The sequence below is a fragment of the Panthera onca genome, chromosome B3 (genome assembly GCF_046562875.1).
Source record: "Panthera onca isolate mPanOnc1 chromosome B3, mPanOnc1 haplotype 2, whole genome shotgun sequence".
NCBI classification, from domain to species: Eukaryota; Metazoa; Chordata; class Mammalia; order Carnivora; family Felidae; genus Panthera; species Panthera onca.
This window is the reverse complement of record NC_138344.1, coordinates 112,535,946-112,560,233: the sequence shown is the minus strand read 5'-3', so window position 1 is coordinate 112,560,233 and position 24,288 is coordinate 112,535,946. Positions and strand designations below refer to the sequence as shown.

Sequence of the window (24,288 nt, the reverse complement as noted above, 5' to 3'; positions counted from 1 at the left end):
CTTTAAAAACTGAACATCCTTAATCATTTTTTTTTAAACTGTAGAATTTCTTGCAAACACATAATTGCTCCCCTGACCTGCTCTCCCCACAGTAAATACAACTGTAGCCCAGATCTCTCCTTAGAATTACAGACTGATACATTCAATTCTATGTACTCAGTATGTCCGCATGAATGCCCTTCAACCTGGAAAATGGACCTCTTCATTTTTCTCCCCAAATCTATTTCCTCCAGACTTCCCCTTAGTAAGCAGCACCACTATCCACTCAGTGGGTTATTCAAGCATCCTTGTTTCCTCTTTTACTCTCTGCATTCTTTACAAGGTCTTGCCATCTCTACTTCTAGAACACAACCTGATCTATTTTCTCTATTGCCACTGCTATCATCCTAGTTTAAGCCATCATCATACTTTATAATGATTTCAGTTTCCTAAGTCTCCTTGCTTCCCTTACTGGCTCTACTAATCCAATTTCCACACAGCGGCCAGATGATTTTTTTTATGTGTATTTATTTTTGAGAGTGAGCATGAGTGGGGGTAGGGGCAAAAAGAGAGCGGAACAGAGGATCTGAAGTGGGCTCTGTACCGACAGAAGAAAGCCTGACATGGACCTCAAAGTCACAAACCATGAGATCATGACCTGAGCTGATGTAGGCCACTTAACCGAGAGTCACCCAGGCACCCCAAAAATTGTTTTTTTATTTTTTAATTTTTTATTCTTATTTATTTATTTAAATATATGTTTTAATGTTTATTTTTGAGAGAGCCAGAGACAGAGCACGAGCAGGGGAGGGGCAGAAAGAGAGAGGGAGACAGAATCTGAAGCAGGCTCCAGGCTCTGAGCTGTCAGCACAGAGCTTGACATGGGGCTCAAAATCACAAGCTGTGAGATCATGACCTGAGCCGAAGTTGGACACTTAACCGACTGAGCCACCCAGGCACCCAAGAAATGTTTTTTTTTTAATACAAATCAGATCATGATACTAGATTTAATATCCAAATTCCCTGCTGTGGCCACAGAGATCTACTTGACCTGGTCCTACCTACCTCTCCAGCTTCATCTCTTTGAATCCTCTCCCCACCTTTCCACTCCCCCACTTTCCTCCACCTCCAAGGATTTCCAAATAGAAAGGTCTTCTGGCAATTAATAGGCCTAGCTTCATCTCTTCTTGCAGGTCTCAGCCTCATGTTGCCTCCACCCAGAGGACTTTCCTGACCACTTAATCCTATTTCTTTTTATTCTTCAGTGTTCAAGGCTGCTTATTTCCATTTTATCATTTACTACAAGCTATAGCTATTTTTATATCATGTTAATTATTATCAACTCACTGCTTAGCATAGTGCCTAGTACACAAAAACAAGATTTTCACTGTAAGGAAAAAACTGGGGACCCCTAAGAATAGATTTCAATTATTAATACCATTTGGCTAGTGGCAAATTCTGTGTATTGTATCCCTGACCTGTGATTTTTAGCATTCTCCTTTCCTAAGCCTAAAAATTCCCCTTAAACCACATCTCTCTCCTATCCTCCCATCCCAATCCCCACAAATGAAGACTTCAGTCATGCTCCCAGTCTTCTTAAAGCTGTAAGTCTTCTGTAGGCAAAAGAGACCCTATGGCAATTTAAAACACTAATGTCTTTAGTATGCTTTTATTGTACTCAGAATCCAGTATCATTATTTATATAGCTACTAAAAAGTTGTTTTTTTTTAAGATTTACTTTTGAGACAGAAAGAGAGAGAGCACACACGAAGAGGGGAAGAGCAGCGAGCGAGCAAGCGAGAGAGAATCCCAAGCAGGCTCCGTTCCGTGCTATCATTGCAGAGCCTGACGTAGGGCTCGAACTCACAAACCATGAGATCATGACCTGGGCCAAAATCAAGAGTTGGATGCTTAACCAACTGAGCCACCTAGGCGTCCCAGCTACTAAGATGTTAATTCATCTATAGTTACACTTTTCTATCATGGTATTCTAATTATTTTCTTTAGATTGATAATAAACAGTAATGCAATATTTAGTGGCTTTGTGGGACATTACCTGTTATACTATACACTGTTAAAAGCATAATTTCTGGAATAAGCATAAGATTTAGTCCTTAGTCACTTATTAATAGTGGGCTTGGGCAATTAACTTGACCTAAGTTCTAGTTTCAATGCCTGTTGAAGGGGTTAAATAAAAATACCTGTATTTTTACAGGGATGCTGTGGGCATTAAATGAGGTAAAACCTATAAAAAACAATTAGTACCATACCTGGTACTGAGTAACTAATCACAATAATAGCTAATATTTATTGGATAATCAATAATCTCTGAATTTTCTAGTACATATTCCATCACTAATAAGCATTGTGACCCCTCACATTTCAATTTATTTCTGTTAGATCAGAGCACTGGACTACATGAAAAAAGTGCCTTCATGTTCAAATATTTTATTTCTTCCTTCCATATTATTTCAATTATATGGTAGAATAATCTAGAGTTTTGCACACTTGTCTGAGAACTCCAACTTTTTTTTTTCAAGTCAATGCAGACAGAAGGAAACTGCCATTTAAATGATGTTATGTTGGGGCACCTGGGTGGCTCGGTCGGTTAAGTGTCTGACTTCGGCTCATGACACGATCTCATGGTTCATGAGTTTGAGCCCTGTGTCAGGCTCTGTGCTGACAGCTCAGAGCCTGGAGTGTGCTTTGAATTCTGTGTCTCCCTCTCGCTTCCCTCTCCAGCTTGCACTCTTTCTCAAAAATAAACAAACATTAAAAAATAAATGAATGAATGAATGATGCTGTTTCCTGGGACAAATGTGCCCATCACCCAGAAGTGAACTACAAAGGTGCCAAGACTCTTGCCCTCTGTGACTGACAGAGCAGCCACTGGTTGCTATGTGTGATGCAAAAGAAACCTAAATAAAGCAGTACTTCTGATAGAGCTGACTCCTGCTGTCTGTGACGTCATAATTCAGCAAGTAAATATAGTGGGGTTGGCAGATAACTCCCATTTTCTCTTAAACACACATTTCTTCAAACATCACAAAACATACATCAGAAAGATACCTTTTGCTGCTCTTAATAGATCCTGACTTGTACCATAACAGTGGTCAATAAATTGTTTTAATTTCTTAAATTCAGCAATCTCACAGATAATTATTCTGCATATTCTCCAATAACTAAAATTATAATTTCCTATCACTGTTTTCTTTGTGCAAGCTTTAATAACAGTAATTCATTTTCAGCCAGTTAGGTTTGATAAAAACTTTCCAAGAGATATGGCAATTTTGAGAGTTCTTCACAATTTAAGAAGGAAATGAAGGAAAAAAAAATACCGTACATCATCTTTTCATTTTGAAAAGCATCTCTAACCTAAAGACACCTACAGATTGAAAGTAAGGGGATGGAGAACCATCTATCACGCTAATGGTAAACAAAAGAAAGCCGGAATAGCCATACTTCTATCAGACAACCTAGACTTTAAAAATAGACTGTATCAAGAGATGAAGAAGGGCATGCATATCATAATTAAGGGGTCTATCCACCAAGAAGACCTAACAATTGTAAACATTTATGTGCCAAATATGGAAGCACCCAAATATATAAATCAATGAATCACAAACATAAAGAAACTCATCGATGAAAAGCATCTCTACCATCAAATGCTGAATCAATGTGGGGCTTAAACTCACAATCCTGAGATCAAGGTCCACATACTCTACGGACTGAGCCAGCTAGTCACCCCCAAAATACTGTATTTTAAAATGGATAAACCTTCCATCTTTTCCTTTCTCTCTGTCCCTTTATTATTTTTTTTAAAGCCCAGATAAGTAAATGCATATTCTAACCCTCCTCTGTGAAGTCTACTCAGATTGCAGAGCTACTTTTGAAATTAAGGCCTTGTTTACAGGGAAAAAGGCATAGAGAATAAGGCTAATGGAATTCAGGGACAAACTATTTCCTCATTTTTCTTCCTACAAAGCACTTTAAACAGAAGGAAGCTTGCAGATGCAACATCAACTTCAATATGTTCCATAAGGAATGAAGGGAAAACATGGAATGATAGCCAAAATATGAAGCATAACTGTGATGAATTTTTTTTTTTTAATTTAATGTTTATTTATTATCGAGAGACAGAGAGACAGAGAGTGTGAGCAGGGGAGGGGTAAAGAGAGGGAACACACAGAATCTGAAACAGGCTCCAGGCTCTGAGCTGTCAGCACAGAGCCTGACGCGGGGCTCGAACTCACGAACTGTGAGATCATGACCTGAGCCGAAGTCAGTTGCCCAACCGAGCCACCCAGGTGCCCCATAACTGTGATGAAATATTGACAAAAAAATGAAACTGTGTTCTTTCAAACCATTATGCTTTTGAAGAAGTTAATAATAACAGATGCAATACACATCAGCCTTCTACATCAACTCAGCATTTTGAAGTCTGTAAATTTCCGAACAGCTTTACTGAGAAATAACTCATACATTATAAAAGTCACTACTGTACACAATTGGATACTTTTTATTAATTCAGAGTTGTACAACCATGAACAATTTTGTAACATTTTTTTATCACCTCCAAAGGAAACCTCATACTGATTAAGAATCACTCCCATGCTCTCCTAACTCTCCATTCCTACACCTAAGAATCTACTACCTCCTGTCTCTACAAATTTACCTATTCTGGACATTGCATATAAATGAACCAATATATGGCCTTTTGTGACTGGCTTCTTTCATCTAGCCTAATTTTTTCAAGTTCACCCATGTTATAGCAAGTATCAGTACTTTATTCCTTTTTACTGCCAAATAATATTCCTTTCTGAAAATGGATCATATTTCATTTTCCATTCATCAGGTAGCAGACATTTGGGCTGTTTCTACTTTGTGGTTAATAAAATAATGCTGCCATGAACATTCACATACAAGTTTTTTTGAGGATGTGTTTTCAATTCTTTTGGATATATATCTATGAGTGGAACTGTTAGGTTGTATGAAGTTTGTCTTTTACCATAGCAGTTGAATAAACATTTAACATAAAGAGCAATAGATATTCTAAAATTAAAGCTATACATACTTTGAAAAAGCACTTTTTCCTCCTACACTAAGTATGTTTAAGTTAAATAAACCACCTATAATGACAGAAAAAGAAGTTGCAAGTCATAAAAATTCTGCAAGAAAACTATGTTTTATTTTTTACTTTTCAGAGTTTACTAACTTTGAAATATTAATATTTATGTTTATTTAAATAAGAACTGCTGAATTTACCTTTTACTTGAGTGTTAAGAAATAATTAAAGAGACATTTCTAAGACTCAAAAGTAAACATATATGTACAAGTTTTTGTGTGGACATAAGTTTTCAATTCCTTAGTATACCAAATGAGACAAAAACATATCCACACAAAAAAAACCTGCATAGGACTACATGGATGGAACAAGAGGGTATTATGCTAAGTGAAATCAGTCAGAGAAAGACAAGTATCATATGACTTCACTCATATGAGGAATTTAAGATACCAAACAGATGAACATAAGGGAAGGGAAGGGAAGCAAAAAGAATATAAAAACAGGGAAGAGGACAAAACATAAAAGACTGAAATATAGAGAACAAACAGAGGGTTGCTGGAGGGGTTGTGGGAGAGGGGATGTTTAAATGGGTAAGGGGCATTAAGGAATCTACTCCTGAAATCATTGTTGCACCATATGCTAACTTGGATATAAATTAAACAATAAATAAATTAAAAACCAAAAACCAAAAAAAAAAAAAAAACCAAAAAAAACCCCCAAAAAACCTGCACAGGGATGTTTATAGCAGTTTTACTGATAACCACCAAAACCTAGAAACAAGCAAGACAGCCTTCAGTAGGTAAGTGGATAAGCTACCGTATAACCAGACAATGGAACATTATTGGCACTTAAAAAAAATAAATAAATAAAAAGAGCTACCAAAAGCTAAGAAAAGACATAGAGGAGACTTAAATGCTTATCACTCATGAAAACAGCCAATCTGAAGTGGCTACCTACTGTTTGATTCCTCCTATATGACATTATGGAAAAGGCAAAACTATGGAGATCAGTGGTTGCCATGGACTGGGGTTAGGAAGTGCCAATTAGGCAGAGCAAGACAATTTTTAGGGCAAACTATTCTGTATGATAAAATGATGGATACATATGAACTATACACTTGTCAAACCCATAGGATGTACAACACCAAAAGTGAATCCTGATGTTAACTATGGTCTTTGAGAAATAATGAAACCATCGATTCATCAACATAACAAGTGTTCTACCTGGTACAGGATGCTGACAGTGGAGATAATTATGTGCGTGTTGGGGCAAGAGATATGTGAGAACTCTGTACTTGGTGTTCAATTTTGCTGTGAACATAAAGTACTCTAAAAAAAAAAAAGTTTGTCAATTAAATAAAAAAGTAAACAGTAGCCACCAGAAAATAAATAATGGGACATAAAAAAATCACTTACTACTGTTTCCTTGGCTGGAGGAGGCTTGATCTGTTGACTGGGAATCAGAACAAATGTCAGAGTACCATGCATATCAGACTGCAACAGAAAGATTAGGTTATTTAAAAACTGTCACTTACAAAAATCATTCTATGACCTTATAAGCAATATTCCCTAAACTGGACTATTCTGGATCCCCTAGAACACTTTCTAAAAAGTTGGTAAAGATGAATGCTGTTTCATAAGGAAGCACAAATTGGGCCTTTCATGAACTCCATTATAATAAGCTACTCAGGAATGGGACATTCTGCAATTCTGGTCCACCAGAGAAAGTCACTTAGCTCATAAGTCTTTGGTTTTTGTATTACATTTGGTGTAAGCTTAGAAAGATTGCACAGTGAAGGATTGAAAGATACCACAGTGCTATAACAATTCTAGGTTATCTACTCTGGCACACATCAATTTTAATAAAGTATAACTTGAAATAGTAATTGTGACCAGGATTAGAAAAATGATGCAAATATACACATATTCTCACTTCCCAGATACATGGTCTCTGTCATTCATTTTATTTTTTAACTGTATGGAGTTTTACTGTCAGGTAACTATTATTTCCCAGTACACCACTGACTGCCTTGTTCAGATACCTCCAACCTGAACAGTAATCACAAATTCTGGTCCAGAGATAGCAAGGAGCTATCTCTGTGTTCAACATAGAGACAAGAGCCAATAAAACAAGGCCTAAAAACAATGACCACTGACACTGCTCTACCAAAGCAATGAATGAGTTTGGGTGAAAATAAGGACATTTTATAGATTCTTCAACAAACATCAGTAGATAAGACAGATTCTATTGTAACAACTGATATTAAATAAATAAGAATAGAAGTCTGGTTTGTGGATATATACAAAGTGATCAAACTGCCCTCAAAGACAGACTATGAAATGGCTTCCTGATTATACCAGCACTGTCCAAAAGAACTTTCTACAACGTTCTAATACGGAAGCCATTAGCTATATACTACTCTTGAACACCTGAAATGCAGCAAATATGAATGAGGAATGTAATTTAAAATTTTACTTAAATCTAAATAACTAGCACCAGGAGCTAGTGGTTATTATGTTGGGCAGTGTACATCTATACCATTACTATTACCTAATATCATTAAAGAAACAGCAATCAGTTGAAGAGAATTAAAAAAAAAAAAAAAGAACTTAAAAATGATAAGGGTATGGACTTTGTTTTATCACTATTTTCCTACTGGCTAGCACATGGTAGGCACTCAATGAATATATGTTGAAGAATTAGTTATATTGTGATTTCAGAGGCAATATACATAGTAGTAATAAAGCTTAAAAAAAAAAAAATCAGTGGTAACCACCCCAAAATGAAACTCTACTAATAAGTATTACAGAAATAATTATATCATGTGAAAATTCAGTTAGAAATTGTCTAAGAATTTTTAATATTTTTAAAATATTGTATTTTGAAGTCTAATTACAAAGAAAACAGCTTTTAAGAATCTAACAGTTCTTTTTATTTTTTAACATTTATTTATTTTTAGGAGACAGCATGAGAGGGGGAGGAGCAGAGAGAGAGGGAGACACAGAATCTGAAGCAGGCTCCAGGCTCTGAGCTGTCAGCACAGAGCCCGACATGGGGCTCGGGCTCACAAACCGTGAGATCATGATCTAAGCCGAAGTCGGACACTGGGTGAGCTGGGTGAGCCACCCAGGTGTCCACCTAACAGTTATTCTCCTGTATTAACTTACCAACAAGTCAAAAACCTCATTGACATCTTTCCCTCGAATTTCAATGCCATTAATCTCCAGAACTTCATCTCCTTCATGTAATAAACCACTTTTCTCTGCAGCACCTCCTTTTACTATCCGACTAATGATGACAGAATCCATCTCATTACGAACTGTAGCACCCTAAAAAAGGCAGTATGTAATTTTGAAATAGAAATGCACTTTTTTGTTAAACATTTCTTCATTAATTTTTTTCTATTGTTAAACATTTCTTCATTAAATTTTGTTTCTATTCAACAATACTAGCTTTCAGTTATCTTGAAAAAAAAAAACCAAAACAACCTAACTTATACAACTAGAGTAACCATGGTAATTAGCTTTGAAAGTTCATCATTTTCCTTACATTTTGTTTCAGACACACTATGTATTCATTAGAATCAAGCAGACTTCTGAAGTATACAATAACAGAAATATGCACTTAAAAACAACGTGAAGACCTATAATCAAATTTGTTCTCTAGATTCTGGATACGATTCATGGTTATACTATATTTAGATGTACTTTGTGAACATGACTTGTAACTATAAAGTCCTTTTTTAAAATTCAAAATATGATTAAGGGATGAATAATAATCTGCTTGATTATCCAAACATTATATATTATAGCTGCAACCAATTCACATTTAAATGTATCAAACATTAGCATTCATTACATAAACTGAAAGCACAACTGAAATACATATGCTCAAAAAATGGAAATATGAAATATGGATTAAAAGCTTAAAAGCAGACAGAGTTCGTAACATTTTTCTCCTAAACTTTAAAAAAAAAATGTTTTTTTAATGTTTAGTTTTGGAAGAGATAGACAGAGGACAAGCAAGGGAGGCACAGAGAGAGAGGGAGACCCAGAATTTGAAGCAGGCTCCAGGCTCTGAGCTGTTAGCACAGAGCCCTACTCAGGGCTCAAACCCAGGAACTGTGAGATCATGACCTGAGCTGAAGTCAGATGCTTAAATGACTGAGCCGCCCAGGTGCCCCTCTCCTAAACACTTAAAATTTTCTTGTAACTTTCCCAATTTCTTTTTCTGTGGGGGGAAAAAATCTAATTACATAACTGCCCATAAGATACAGTCCCTAACTTATGTACCACACTATTCAAGATGTAATTTGAGACATTGTTTCTCTGAAAACAAAAGAAAATTGAGACAATGATAGATTTAGAAAAGAGATCGAAAAAAAAGTTTTACATGACAACATTAAAAAACAAAAAAATTAAAACATTAATATTAACATTAAAGAATACATATTTCTAAGTATATGTGGAAAATATAAGTAACTGTATTTCAAGAGATTTAATGGAATGAAAATATCAGAATTTCTAATTATTGTTTTTTTAAAAAGCTGGGAGAATAAATGAAGCAGATAATTTGTCCCTTCTTTGTTCCTCAACAATTATTTTACAAGCTATTATTTTCATCAAATCATAGGTAAGAAAACATGAACAAATTTTTCTCAACTGAATAAGGAACATGAGCAAGAGCAAGAACATAAAAGAACTCCAGCAAGTCAACCTCAAAAAAGAAAAACTACCAGAAATGTAAAGGGGTCTTCAATTATCTGCCATATAGAAGATTTCTATGTAGAAAGGCTCTCAGATCACAGATGTGGAACACTTACCAGCGGAATATCTCGAGCCTTTTCGATACGAACTATTTTTACAGTTTCTCTTCCATACTGGCCAATGCTTTCATAAATTCTCTCATCTGAAATGGGCTCTAGCTGCATTTCCTGCTCAGCAACCTTATCATGGGCCAATAAAAGTGCCTGTTTCAAAGAAATCCACAGCATTTACAGTAGCAGCATGATTTCTGTAGAGAGATTTTTAACCTAATCATGTAGATTAATATTCTCATTTAAACCTTTAAAAGAGGTGCTATAATTATTTATTCAGATCTGTTTCCAAAGTTTCTAACTGAAGTACATATGCAACCCTGTGTCTTTTATAGCTAAAAATAAAGATGTGTTAAGTGTAACAGGGTAACTCTCGGATGGGTTATCAAAGTCTAAAATGCTTATTAAACTTCAGGGGCAGCCAGGTGGCTCAGTTGGTTAAGCATCCAACTTTAGCTCAGGTCGTGATCTTGCAGTGTGTGAGTTCAAGTCCCACGGCAGGCTCTGTGCTGACAGCTCAGAGCCTGTAGCCTGCTTCAGATTCTGTGTCTTCCTCTCTCTCTCTCTCCCCCTCCCCCCATTAACGCTGTCTCTCCCTCTCTCAAGAATAAACATTAAAAAATAAAATTTAAAAAATGCTTATTAAACTTCATAAAAACAAAATCAATTTAATGGACCAACACCATAGAAAATTAAAATTTATGGAAAAATATAACCAAAAAAGGGGAAGAATTTTTTTAAATCTTTATTTTTTAGAGAGAACATGACCAGGGGAGGGGCAAAGAGGGAGGAAGAAAGAGAGAATCCCAAGGAGGCTTCCGACTGTCAGTGCAGAGCCTGACGCGGGGCTCAAAATCAGAAACCATGAGATCATGACCTGAGATAAAATCAGGAGCCGGATGCTTAACTGAATGAGCCACCCCCACCCAGGTACTCCCAAAAGGGAAGAATTTTTGTGAAAAATATAAAGTTGTTTCAAAACTAATGTGGTTAATTTTAAATATAAAAATAGATAATCCAAAAAACAAGTAACTATATAAATATCTATATCTATATTATATATCTATATATATATTTCAACATAGTAATTTATTTTGCAGCGGGAGGTGTAAATAAAACAGGCTGGACAGATAATGTTTGAGGTTCTTTCTAGCCCTAAGAGATTTTGATTCAAAGAGATTTTGAATGCTAGAAAAATCACATATATATATACATACATATGGTTCTGTTCATTTTCTACCTGAATATGTGGAGCATTCAGCAAAGCAGTTAATTCTTGTCCTTCCTTCTGGTGGATTGGCTTCAAAACAGTTTGTACCTAAGAAACAAAAGATTATTTTTCCTAGGTTACAGGAAACATCACCAGCATCTATACAAGTCTTAAAAAAAAAAAAAAAAAAAGATACAATTTAAATCAGTAAAATCTACTTATAAGAAAGGAAAGCACTACAAAGAATTATAAGAGAAAAAAAGGAATGTGTTTTTTCTCAGAGTTTTCCATCTTGCTATCATTGTTAACAGTGTTTTTTATTTAAAAAAATACACTAAAGATTTTGGTATTTATGACTATGAATGAACTATTTTTTTTAAATTTTTTTTATTTTTTAAATCTTTAATTTTAGAGAGAGAGTACAAGCAGGAGAGAGGGGCAGAGGGAGAGAATTTTAAGCAGGCTCCATTCTCAGTGTGGAGCCTGATGTGGGGCTTAATCCTATGACCTTGGGATCATGACCTGAGCCGAATTCAAGAGTCAGACAGCCACTCAACCCACTGAGTCACCCAGGTGTCCCAAACTGTTTGCTTCTTGGAAGTTTCTATCAATGTACTATAAAATAGACTAAAAATGATTACATAAGGGAAGAAAAACTATCTTAACAGTTACTTGCTATTTTGTAGTTTTAAAATCATATGTTTATATATTTTAAACCAGAGATGATACTTTAAAGAGTTACAGACTAACGAGATAAGCTTACATGAGAGTAATGGAACAACTACAATACCACAGGCACAGGTAATTAAAAAAGTCTCGAGGTGGAGCAATTCTTGCATTCATAGGAGAAACACTTAATTATGATGAGTTTCTTTTAGCCTTTGTTTCCTTACCTGTAAAATGGCACCTACCATTCAAAGTTTGAGATAATCCATATAAACTGCTTAGCACAGTACCTGGGCACACAGTAAAACCTTGGTCTGTGAGCACAATTCACTCAGGAAACCCGCTTGTAATCCAAAGCACTCATGTATCAAAGCAAATTTCAAGAACCATCGGCTCAGTTGTGATCATGTAATGTTTGGCATCACATTATTACTCATATTGCAAGAGACTGCCGTTTATCAAGTTAAAATTTATTAGAAATGATTGCTTGGCTTGCAAGACACTCACAGAACAAGTTACAATCCAAGGTTTTAATAATAAATTACTATTTTAATACATTTCTAGATGTGAGTTATTCATATTTTAAGATTTCTATATTAATGTTCCTACACTTAAGTATTAAAACAGTTTAACACAAGAATTATGTTTCTTAATGTTTTGATAGAGCTTGTACATAAAATCACCCGAGCATGGTGATTTTTTAAAGGTGGATTTCTGATTTCTTAATTTTAACTATATTTTATTGATAGTTACTTGTCTACTTTTTTGGGTTATCTGTCCTTAAATCACTTTGGCAATTTATATTTCCTTAAAAGAACCATCCACTTCATAGCACTTGGACATTTAACACCATAAAGCTGTAACTGTATTATAATTTTTTAATCTCCTATGTTTGCATTCATGCTTTTTTCTTTCCTGATGTTACTGGTATTTTTTTCTTTCGTGTAACTTGGCAAAGGATTCTCTATTTCCTTGTACTAAAACCCAGTCTCTAATTTTAAATCTACTGTTCCTTCCATTTAAATAATGTAATTCCTGGGATGCCTGTGTGGCTCAGTTGCTTAAGCGTCTGACTCTTGACTTCAGCTCGGGTCATGATCTCATCTCATGGTTCACGGGATCAAGCCCTGTGTTGGGCTCTGCACTGACAGTGCACAGCCTGCTTGAGATTCTCTTTCTCCTCCTCTCTCTGCCCCCTCCCCTGCTCGTGCTCTCTCAAAAATAAATAAACTTAAAAAAAAATTCTTACAACTCAGATCAACAATCTGATTTTTTAAGTGGTAAAAAAAACTCTGACAAGCTATTTTACAAAAGATAGGGAAACAGCCTATAAAAAAATGCCCACTATATGTTAATACAAACTAAAATGAGATACCATTACACATTTGCCAGAATGATAAACAGGAAACAACTCAAATATTAACAGGTGAGTGGTTAAACAAATTGCGGGATATTCATACAATGGAATACTACTACTCAGCAAGACGTTACAAATACTGATAAATGCAACACATGGATAAATATGAAAAAGAAGTCAGACACAAAAGACTACATACGATCTTATTCCATTTATATGAAATGTTCAGAAAAGGCAAATTAGTAAATAAAAACAAAACTGATCAGTGAAGGCCTAGGGCCCGGGAAGTGGGAAGGAGGTGTTACTGTCTGTAAAGGGCCATGAGGGAGCTTAGCGAAAGTCACGGATGCTTCTGTAACGACCACAGTGATAGATTACACAGGTGTATATCATGTGTCAAAGCATACTGAACTATACAATAAATGTACCCATTTTAAGCATATGTAAATTATAGCTCAATAAAGTTGGTTACCAAAAAAATATGTCCATAAACCCCAAAACTATGGGAAAATCTGTGTATCTCCTTTATGCTTAGTTTTACTGAAATAAGATCATACTATTTATATAATTTTATAGCAGCATTTAATAACTACTTTTACTTGATATTAATTATAAAAACATTTTTCTATGTCATTAAATATCTTTTTCAATTCTAAAACAGAAATATAAACATTTTAGTTTTTGTTGGCTGTCACTTACAAGATCATGTCCAAGCTCCTTAGTGTTATTCTTAGCATCATCTGATTTCTGCCTCTTCTCCAGCCCTATCACCTGGCACTCCTCATGCTATAACCTTTTTTGGTCCAGCCCCAAACTGCTGCTTCCTCCCTGCATGTATCAGGCTGTCTCCCTATGATGACCGTGAATGGTCCCTATGATGCCAGCTGTCCCAGCGACCTGAATTTGCTTAGATAACATGTACTCATAAGTCTGAACAAACTTGATTTAAAATTGTTGATGGGACTAGACTGAGCTCATTATAGATGGAACTCATCTTTTTCAGCTTTGTTTGGCTATTCACAGAATGGCTGGCAAACTGCATTCAATGTTTTGACAAATTCAATAAAAGAGGACAGGAAGTCTTCCTTGATGTCTCCTTTACCTTTAGTCTCCATATAGGAACAATAGGTCCTATTAGTTTTCTATTTAAATATTTCTTCACTTCATGTTCAACTGCTACTCAAAATCTTACAGCTGGACAATTACATAGCCTCCATACTTTATGCCTCCATTCTTGACCTTACACAATTTCTAAGTTTTTTGCTTTAAACTTTTCTTTACAGTGACTTTTTCATATTAAATTTGGGAAACATAAATATCAAAATAAAAAAATTACCTATCTCTCACCACTTAAAGATAGGCTTCTTAATAATTTACTTTTTCCAATATCTCTCACATGCATGTTTGAAAAGGATGTTTGCATGTGTACAAATTATATCCATATTTTAATAGGCATCATGTTGAATATCAAATAAACCAATGTTTTTGCTTCTGAAAGTAACTAATTCAACCTATTGAAATTAGAAACAAATTCATAGTTTCCCTGTTCTCCCACTTTATATTTCACTATTACATATACTATTATGTTTTTACTTTTTCGTTGTAGTAGCTAGTCCCTCCAGAAAAATGTTAGTACTAGAGGTGAGAGTCTGTAGATTGTCCTGTTCCAAGCTTAAAAAGCAATGTGGTGGGTATTTCACCATTAGGCAAGATGCTCCCCATTGATTTGATATTATTTATCAACTTAACAAAATGTACCTGGCTTTCTAAGAATTTTCACCACCAAGGGAAAGGTACTGAATTTATTTTCAGGTATCTTTTCTGCATCATCAAGTTGATCCTATGGTTTTCTCCTGTCATCTATTTGTGTAAGTTAATTATTTAAAAATATTTACCAACATGGATCCATTATAAGTTAAATTTAAACTTATTAATATGGCTTTCTGGCCTTCAGGATCTGGACTCCAATTTTAAGACTATATCCTACCCTTTACTCATTGTTGAACAAATATGCCAGAAACTTTCTCAGTCACTATGATCTTTGTACCCTTTGCCAATGGAATGGCTTTTCCTCTTTCTTGGACTTCCTGGTAAATTCCCAATCATCCTTCAAGATTCAGCAACTTAAATTTTCTTCAAAATTTTTGCTTCCTCCCATCACTGCCCCTTGAATCAGGTACATCTATCACATGCTCTTGGTACCTTACTCATACTGCCATCACAGTACTTCTCATTAGGTTGTAATTGATTCACTGTTCTTCCTCAGTGATAGCCTAACTCAACTTTAACTGGTCAATGGACATCTGGGTTGATTCCAGTTATTATCTGAATGCTAAAACAGTATTTGTACCTAAGCCTTTGTGTGGATACGTTTTCAGTTTTCTCAGGTATGTAACCAGAAGTGGAGTTGCTGGTTCATAATATATAGGTACGTTAAGCTTTAGTAGATATTGCCAAACATTTTCCAAAGTGGTAGTACCAATTTATACTCTATGAGAGTTTTGGCTGCTTCACAAGCTCACAAACATTTGATATTGCCTGTTTTTTTGTTTTTTGTTTTTTTAAGTCATTCTGGTGTCTCTGTAGTGGTATCTCATTTTGTTTTAATTTGTATTTCTCTGATAGGAATGATCTGAACACCTTTTCATATTTATTGACCATTTGGATTTTTTTCTTTCTGTGTCTGTTCAAGTCCTTTGCCCACTTAAAAAAAAAAAAAAAAAAGAACAGTCTTTTTATTAATTTGTGAGAGTTCTTTTGGATTCAAGTTTTTGTTATATATATATTTATACATGTATACACATGTATATATCTCAATATCTCAAAATCAAATAATAAAATACTATTTCCTAGTCTGTTGTCTTACATTTTTACTGGACTAAGCAAAAAGTTCATTAAATGAAACCCAAGTTTTCAACCTTTTCTTGATAAAAGCACTTTAATGACAAAAATACTTGTTGTGGGGTTATTAATACATTTCCTATATTTTCAAAGATTTAATCTTGATTCAATATATAAATTTTATTATCTGTTATAAAATATTCAGTGTTTAACTGACACACAAAAAACTATAAAAGTACTATTTTAAAGAGCTATAAAAACAGAGAACACTTCCTAATGTTTTAAGACATTCTTTCACTATATTCCTTGAATTTTTTTACTTAAATTTTCATTTAAAAGTGATACAACTAAAGCATGAAGTAACCTCTTCTTTTAAATACTGCATATTAAAATAGTTGGAATTACGAATGCTAAAAAGCAGAACATTAGGTACTGGATGTATGAACAGCCTAGTTATTAGTCTTATGCCATTCACAAAACCTCACCTGACCTCACTATCAATATCCAGAAATATAAAACAGAAGGGTTGAATTAGGTGACTGCTAACATTTTTCCAGCTGTAAAATAAAGGCAATGAATGAGTCCATTTAACTTTTAGAATTTTGTTTTCAGATTTAAGACTTTTCTTTGATGAGCTCTGAGTATATACTTTTTTTAAATGTTATGCACTCTAAGCCAGGGCTGTCACAGGGTTGTGCACGCACAGCTACAGGAAAGTTATTTACACTGCAGTACAACCACACACATTGTGACACACTGACTAGATTCATCAGTTTGTACTCATTTTAAGAACAGTCTCAGTCCAAGATAACTATCACCCACATATCTTACCACCACCAAAGCAACACAATCTCAAGTGTTACTGAAGATACTGTAAGGATGTGAAAGTAAACGTTCAGAAAGTCTCCTTGCTATGGCACTTTTAGAACTATGAATCATGTAAATACGTTAGCTATCTTAAAACTAATTTTCAGATTAATTTTTTAAAGTCCTTTCAACACTTTCTCTCCCAAAGCATTTACTCTTTAAGCCACTTCTAGTTCTTTGTCTCACTCAACTCCTAAAACTTTTTAAGCTATGTATGCCTCTTTTATTCCTATTTCTTTTCACCCTTTCTGTTGTCTGTGTCACTTTCTTTAATTGGAACAATTCTGATCTCTCCTGCTTATTTCATTCTCTTTCCCACCCATTGTTCCATTCAACAAACAAAGGCCCAATAAGACAGAGAAAAGAATGATTATAATTATTTATCATGCATTCCTCCCAAACCTATACAATGAAAGTTATGCTGTATTTGTGAGTAAATAAAATCAAAGTAATGTCGGTTATTTTGATCTCTGCAAGGAAAGTAATTTTCAGAAAAACCATTTAAACTATAATAAGTAAAACCGCAGAGATAATTTTTTAATTAAAAATTTTAAATTTTAATTTCATATTTAATTTCAATAATGAAAGATGAGCACAAAGAATGAGTTTCAACTAGCTCTTTTAAATTCGAATGGACAGAAAACTTCCTCTCTAGGATGTGGAGAAACAGGAACCCTCTTGCACTGTTGGTGGGAATGCAAATTGGTGCAGCCGCTCTGGAAAGCAGTGTGGAGGTTCCTCAGAAAATTAAAAATAGACCTACCCTATGACCCAGCAATAGCACTGCTAGGAATTTATCCAAGGGATACAGGAGTACTGATGCATAGGGGCACCTGTACCCCAATGTTTATAGCGGCACTCTCAACAATAGCCAAATTATGGAAAGAGCCTAAATGTCCATCAACTGATGAATGGATAAAGAAATTGTGGTTTATATACACAATGGAATACTACGTGGCAATGAGAAAAAATGAAATATGGCCTTTTGTAGCAACATGGATGGAACTGGAGAGTGTGATGCTAAGTGAAATAAGCCATACAGAGAAAGACAGATACCATATGGTTTCACTCTTATGTGGATCCTGAGAAACATAACGGAAACCCATGGGGGAGGGGAAGGGGAAAAAAAAAAAAAAAAAAAAAAGGGAGGTTAGAGTGGGAGAGAGCCAAAGCATAGGAGACTGTTAAAAACTGAGAACAAACTGAGGGTTGATGGGGGGTGGGAGGGAGGGCAGGGTGGGTGATGGGTATTGAGGAGGGAACCTTTTGGGATGAGCACTGGGTGTTGTATGGAAACCAATTTGACAGTAAATTTCATATATTAAAAAATAAAAAAAAAAAAAAAAAAGAAGAAAAAAAAAAAAAAGAAAAAAAAAGAAAACTTCCTCTCTAGGAACAGGACCTTAGGTCATACTCTCCTGCCCTGGGTAATAATAGACTTCTCTCAGTTACTCTTGTCCACTGTATGCACCTAAATAAATAAAATACATTCTGTGCTCATCTGAAAAAAATGCCTCCTAAGTATTTTATAGGTCTGTAGTTCTGAAAGTACTACTCTTCCCCAGAGCCCATTTTCTGTCTAGTGTCTGGGTTTAATCAAATAGATTTACTTGATGGGCTTCCAGAATTATTAGTTTTCATAATATCAAAATAACCTAAAATCCTATAATGACAGAATTCTACCCCCAAAACAGGAAATGACTTATTTATATCTTTTTAAAACCTTCAATTTATTATTTTATTTCTAGACAGAGAGAAAATCTTAAGCAGGCTCCACGCTCAAGTGTGGAGTCTGACATGGGGCTAGATCACACAACCATGGTATCATGACCTGAGCTGAAATCAAGTCAGACACTTAACTGACTGAGCCACCCAGGTGCCCCTAAAACCTTCAGTTCAAAAGATGTTTGCAGAATACATTAACACTGAACATCAACACCAACAAACAGTAGAAACTAGAACTTCAAAGTCAGCATGTTAACAGAGAATGTCTCACTGTACATCAAAATTCAATCATTTTGGAGCTTCTATAGTTTTTAAAGAGGAAAAACTTCAAAGTATCTACAAGCAACAAATTTCAGAAGTTATATATTTATGACACCTGATTATCAGACAGAATTTTATCTCATTAGTACTCATCTCAGTTTATAATGTATAATGCTTAAAACTATACATTTATAAAAGTACTAAAACACTTCCCTTTAGTAATTTAGACAAATACTTCTCTCACTATGTAAATATAATTTTATATATAAAACTAGAACTTCTTTTCATGAAACAGAGCTCTGACTCTGAACTAAGTATGTATTTTTTCAGGATAAAATGCATTTGGCAAATTTTTCCTAACACAATAAATTAGTAACATGTGATCAGTAGTAATTAATTCAAACAAGCCTTATATTCACATCAGTATTTTCCAATAATACTGCCTTACTATCGCTAACAATTAGCTTGTATATGTCAAGCAGATGTTCAGAATACATACCTCTTGTGCAAGATCTTGTGCATTGGAGATAAGAGGAAAAGGAGGACTGGCCTTGTTCATGTGTACTGTGACAGCGTTGTGTATCTTAAATGCATTCTGGAAATCTTTATTTTGTACGAGTTGTAAAAGCAGTGAGATATCCTCCTGGCTCTGAGAATCTACCAAAGTATGTTGGATATGTTTAAGTGAAGAAAACAAGTCTTCCACTTCTAGTAGGAGAAGGAAAAGTATCCAAAAATTAATTGTTTCTGTTTTAATTCAACATATTTTAAGATAAACTTTCTTGAACCAATAACAATTTCTCAAAAAAAGTTCTCAAATTTCCTTGCATATATTTTTGAGTTAATTCACTGTCATTTTTAAGCAGAACTCTACAAATTATACAAAATAGAATAACATTTTTTCAAAAGTGTTTTAAGTATAAAACTAATACATATGACAAAAATAAATGAGTAGGAATACAGACATGAATAAATAAATCTAAAACCAATAGTCCCATCATCTAGAAACTTTTTTTAACATCTTAAATCATTTCCTTTTTAAACAGCACTTTTTAATTATTTTCCTACATCACCAGTCTTTTAAAAACATTATATATAATTGCTCCATTACACTAAAGTTAAGCATTCAGGTTGCTTCCCTCCAATTTTTTGCTACTATACGTAATAAGCATTTCAGTACATAACGATTGCTGAATCCAAATTTGCCTGAAATTCTGATGTTTTCCTAAAATAACTCCTAGAAATAGAATTTTTAAGTGAGATTCTGACCTTTTAAAGACCAAACAGCTTTCCAGGGAAGTTTTACTAATTTAATTTACATCCCATTAGCAATATTTTGCCCAATATTCAACATTACAGTTCTATAAAATCAATTTATTTAATGGAGAGGGTGAGATTTAGTAACATTTACCAGGCACTTCTTTGTGATTCATAAAACTTTTGTGAACATGAGTCTCCTAAAATTATATTGAAAGCTGTGGGCACATATTATGTGTGTGCATGCCTGTTAGTGTGCATATACAGCACATGTATTTTTCTGGGAGGGAGTTATCCCAAAATGGTTAAGAACCACAAGTTGTCTTTTCCCTGCCCCCCAATAAGGTAGATGTATGCATGTGTTTGTATACACTTTGTCACATTTGTTGGCAACAGTTTAATTTTTTCATTTGTTAGCTGTATGTATGGTAGCCTTTACTACAGAAAAATTATTTCACTGTTTCTATACTTACAAACTCCTTCTCCCAGGTCATTAAATATCTGCCTGTATTTCTTTTGGTTTCTACTTCATAATGAACTTTGACCTATCTGAAATTTACTTGGTAGAAATTTGAGGGGAAACTTTAACTTCAATTTTTTTCTTCCAAGTGGTTAACAATTATTGTAATACCATCTACTGAATAATCCTTCCTGTTCCACTGATGTATGACACCACCAAATTCTTACATATAATGATCTGTGTCTAGTCCACTGGTCTAATCAGAACCACAATATCTTATTATAGTAGCATTACAGTCTTTCCTCATATTGATAATACAAGTACTTGCTCGTTACTTTTTCAAAAATGTCTTTTAACCATTCAAAATGAGTTACAGAATCATTTTTCAAGGTACTTCCCAGTGTCTCCCATTTCTGCAAAAAAGAAAAGTCCTATTGAGATTCCGACTGAAACTAAACCTGTATACAAGTCTGGGAAAAACTTACAGTGGATACTACCTGTCTCATACTCAGTCACATGGGAAAAACCCTCTCAGCTTAAGTCTTTTTTGTTAGTTTTCTTCATGTAAGGTTTGCAGTAAAGCTACTACTTCTTATACATGTATCTTATAACCTACTACTTAACAGTTAAGTTTTTTCATAGATTCAAATAGTTCTTCAGCTGATTCCTGAGGCTCCTTATCTTTTCCCCCCAATCAAAACAGGTTTAGTCCTTATAAAATAAACAGATATGCTCTTTAGTAATCTAAAATAGCAAATAATCTAAAGCAGCAAATAATGGGGGGATAAAACTGGAGACTCAAAACTGTCAATCAGATAGGCTAAGAAGCTGTGACCCAGAGCTAAATAAAACTTAATAAACAGCTAGAATTTAACCATAGCTAAGATGGCATCTTTTTTTTTTTTCATGTGCATTTATTTTTGAGAGAGGGACAGAGCTCGAGAAGGGGAAGGGCAGAGAGAGAAGGAGACCTAGAATCTGAAGCAGGCTCTAGGCTTTGAGCTGTCCACACAGAGCCCAATGTGGGGCTCGAAACCATGAGTTGTGAGATCATGACCTGAGCTGAAGTTGGACACTTAACCAAATGAGCTATTCATGTGCCCCTTTAAGATGGTAGACAGTAGACAGAAAGAATACAGGTAAAGGGAACTGGGAGATGTTGGTCAGAGCACAAACTTGGTTTTAAGGTGAATAAGTTCTGAGGATCTATATGATGACTATGTCAATAATACTGTATTGTGTACTTGAAATTTGCTGAGTAGATCTTAAGCATTCTCATACTACACACAGTAACTGAGGTGATGGATGTGTTAATTAACCATGTATACATCAAATTATCACATTGTACACTTTGGATAAATACAATTTTACTCATCAAATATACTTCAATAAAGCTGGGGGGTGCAGAAAAAGGTTATGGACTGTCAGATTCGACCAAATTCAAAGAGGTCACCATGGAATTACTAAGAGAATAAAGAATTTCTAAGAGCATAAAGAATTCAATAGGCTTAAACTATCTTTAGAGCAAAACAGGAAAACATTTAATTAAAAAGGAAAAAGAATTACAAAACCAACAAAGTAGTTAAGATACTTGGGAGACTATCTTAGATTTCACTGGGTGGATAATGAAATTCCTGTTTTAAAATTTTAGTAATTAAGAGCTCCGACTGGCTGTTGGGGCAATGAGAAAAATCAAGGGCTTCAGATCTCACTGCTCCCTGAAATCAATACGCAACTTTATTCAGCCCAAAAGATAACCATCTATTGTCTTTTCAACCCCAAGATATTTAAACTTTTAAAGGCAAAGGAGCTTTTGCATTAATCTCTTTTGTGTACCAAAGTCACCCATAAATAATACTGACATTGTAAAAAACAAACAAACAAACAAAACTCTATTGTTGTATCTTCCAGCTAGAATTACTGGTGTTAATTTGTTATACTGCCTTTCAGACTTTTTTTTTTTCTTTTTTTTTTTTCTTTTAAATCTGGGGCACCTGGGTGGCTCAGTTGGTTAAGCATCATGATCTCACGGCTCATGATCTCATGGCTCAGAACTGTGTGCTGACAGCTCCGAGCCTGGAGCCTGCTTCAGATTCTGTGTCTTCCTTTCTCTCTGCCCCTCTCCCACTCACACACTGTCTCTCAAAAATAAATAAAAATTACCAAAAAAATCCTGATCTAACTGTATAGGTCACAGAGTAAATGTTTTGCAATCTGATATTTTCCAATTTCTTTAGAATTCGTAAAATAAAATTACTGATCAGAAAACATTTAAAACTTTGATACATATTGACAAATTGCCCTCCAGACTGTTACTAGTACTCCTACCAGCAATTAACTTGTGTGCTCATTCCTACAAAAGACCAAATTATAAGGATTAATTTTTTCATTGTTGATGACCTGGTTAGGAAAAAATATATTTCTTAGCCTAGTAGTGAGATTGAATATATTTTCACAAGGTTAACAGCCATTTGTATTTCTTCTTTCATCTTTTTTCTGCTTCTCTTTTGCCTATTTTTCTATTAGAGGTTTTTTTCCTTAATGACTGGAATGACACTGATTATATAAGTATCTTAAGTCTTATGCAGAACTTACTGAATGTAACTATCTTTTCTTGCTTTAACAAAACAATAATTTTAATTGAGGATATTTATGAGAATTACTAAAAGAATGTATAAATTTTTGTCCTGAGTTCTACCTCAAACACAATCAGAATCTGTGTCTTTTTTAATGATATACGAAGTATAAATATAAATACATATGTATTAAGTTTATTATAATGTACCCTTCTGGTTAAGAACCACAGATTTAAAGGCTTTATTAACCTCAGTTACTATAATATTTTAAGACATGATATACTTGGTACTAAGGTAGTCAAACCTATTTTCTTCTATACTAAATGACCTTGATTGCTATATTGAGTTTTGTGTCTGTTTTTTATAGTTATTCTATTGCTTCATTGGGAACTGGTTTCTTTTGTTGCCCTCTTCTTGCTTCTACTGTAAACACAGCATATAATTCTTATTTAGAATACTGTAAGTATAAAATAAGATACTGTAGTCATATGCCATAAAGAAAAAATAGAGGAAGTAAGGTAGAGTACCTCAAACTAGGAATGGCTTAATGAGAGATGCAACTTAAAATCAATGACCTTATTTCAGGAGAGAAGTTAACAGTTGAGACACTGCTCAGATAGGAAATTTTGTGGAAATAGGAAATTTTGTGGTTAGTCCAAAATGGATAGCGTAAGGAATGCAGGTTCAGAGAAAGATGAAATCTGGCCAATTTGTGCATATTGAGTTCTAAAGCCACAAAGACCACCTAGGAGAGTTTAAAATCCAAGAGAAAAATAACACTTCTCAGTCAAACTGGAAATGTCTTTCACTCAGAAGGTCAGGGACCAAGGTAAGGTCTATAGGAAGAAGAAAGCTATAAAGCATAATACAACAGAGTCCCAAACAGGCTAAAAGACCTAGTAGCTACCTACATTAAGTAATATGTTGTGGGAGAACCTAAGGATCTTATCAATGCTAGAAATATTAAAAAACTTAACTAGGCCTAAGGTTCAAGATTATTAGGCTAACATCAAGACCAATTTAAACTTGTTATTTTTCATTCTTTACAACTTCACTCACCTCTTTGAAGTCCTAGTCACATTTTTGTTTAGTAAAAACTGTCTTCATTGAAATTATCTTTTCTTAGGAACTATCTCTAGACTTATTACATTATGAATGTTGCCAGACTGAATTGAGATCACCTGCACTTAACCTCAGCTTTTAAAATT

At 34.5% G+C, this 24,288-nt stretch overlaps 1 protein-coding gene across 5 annotated transcripts in view; it reads right to left on the bottom strand.

The window, feature by feature from the left end:
- The window catches only part of PALS1 (protein associated with LIN7 1, MAGUK p55 family member), a 93,662-nt gene that overhangs the window by 23,083 nt on the left and 46,291 nt on the right, over window positions 1-24,288 (bottom strand). For all 5 annotated transcript variants that reach the window (XM_060620093.3, XM_060620097.3, XM_060620094.3 and 2 more), the window contains exons 3-7: window positions 19,287-19,495; window positions 11,101-11,178; window positions 9,867-10,013; window positions 8,212-8,373; window positions 6,460-6,537 (exon numbers count right to left, since the gene is read on the bottom strand). In XM_060620093.3, coding sequence (XP_060476076.1) covers window positions 6,460-6,537; window positions 8,212-8,373; window positions 9,867-10,013; window positions 11,101-11,178; window positions 19,287-19,495 — 674 coding nt within the window. The remainder of the gene's footprint in view (window positions 1-6,459; window positions 6,538-8,211; window positions 8,374-9,866; window positions 10,014-11,100; window positions 11,179-19,286; window positions 19,496-24,288) is intronic.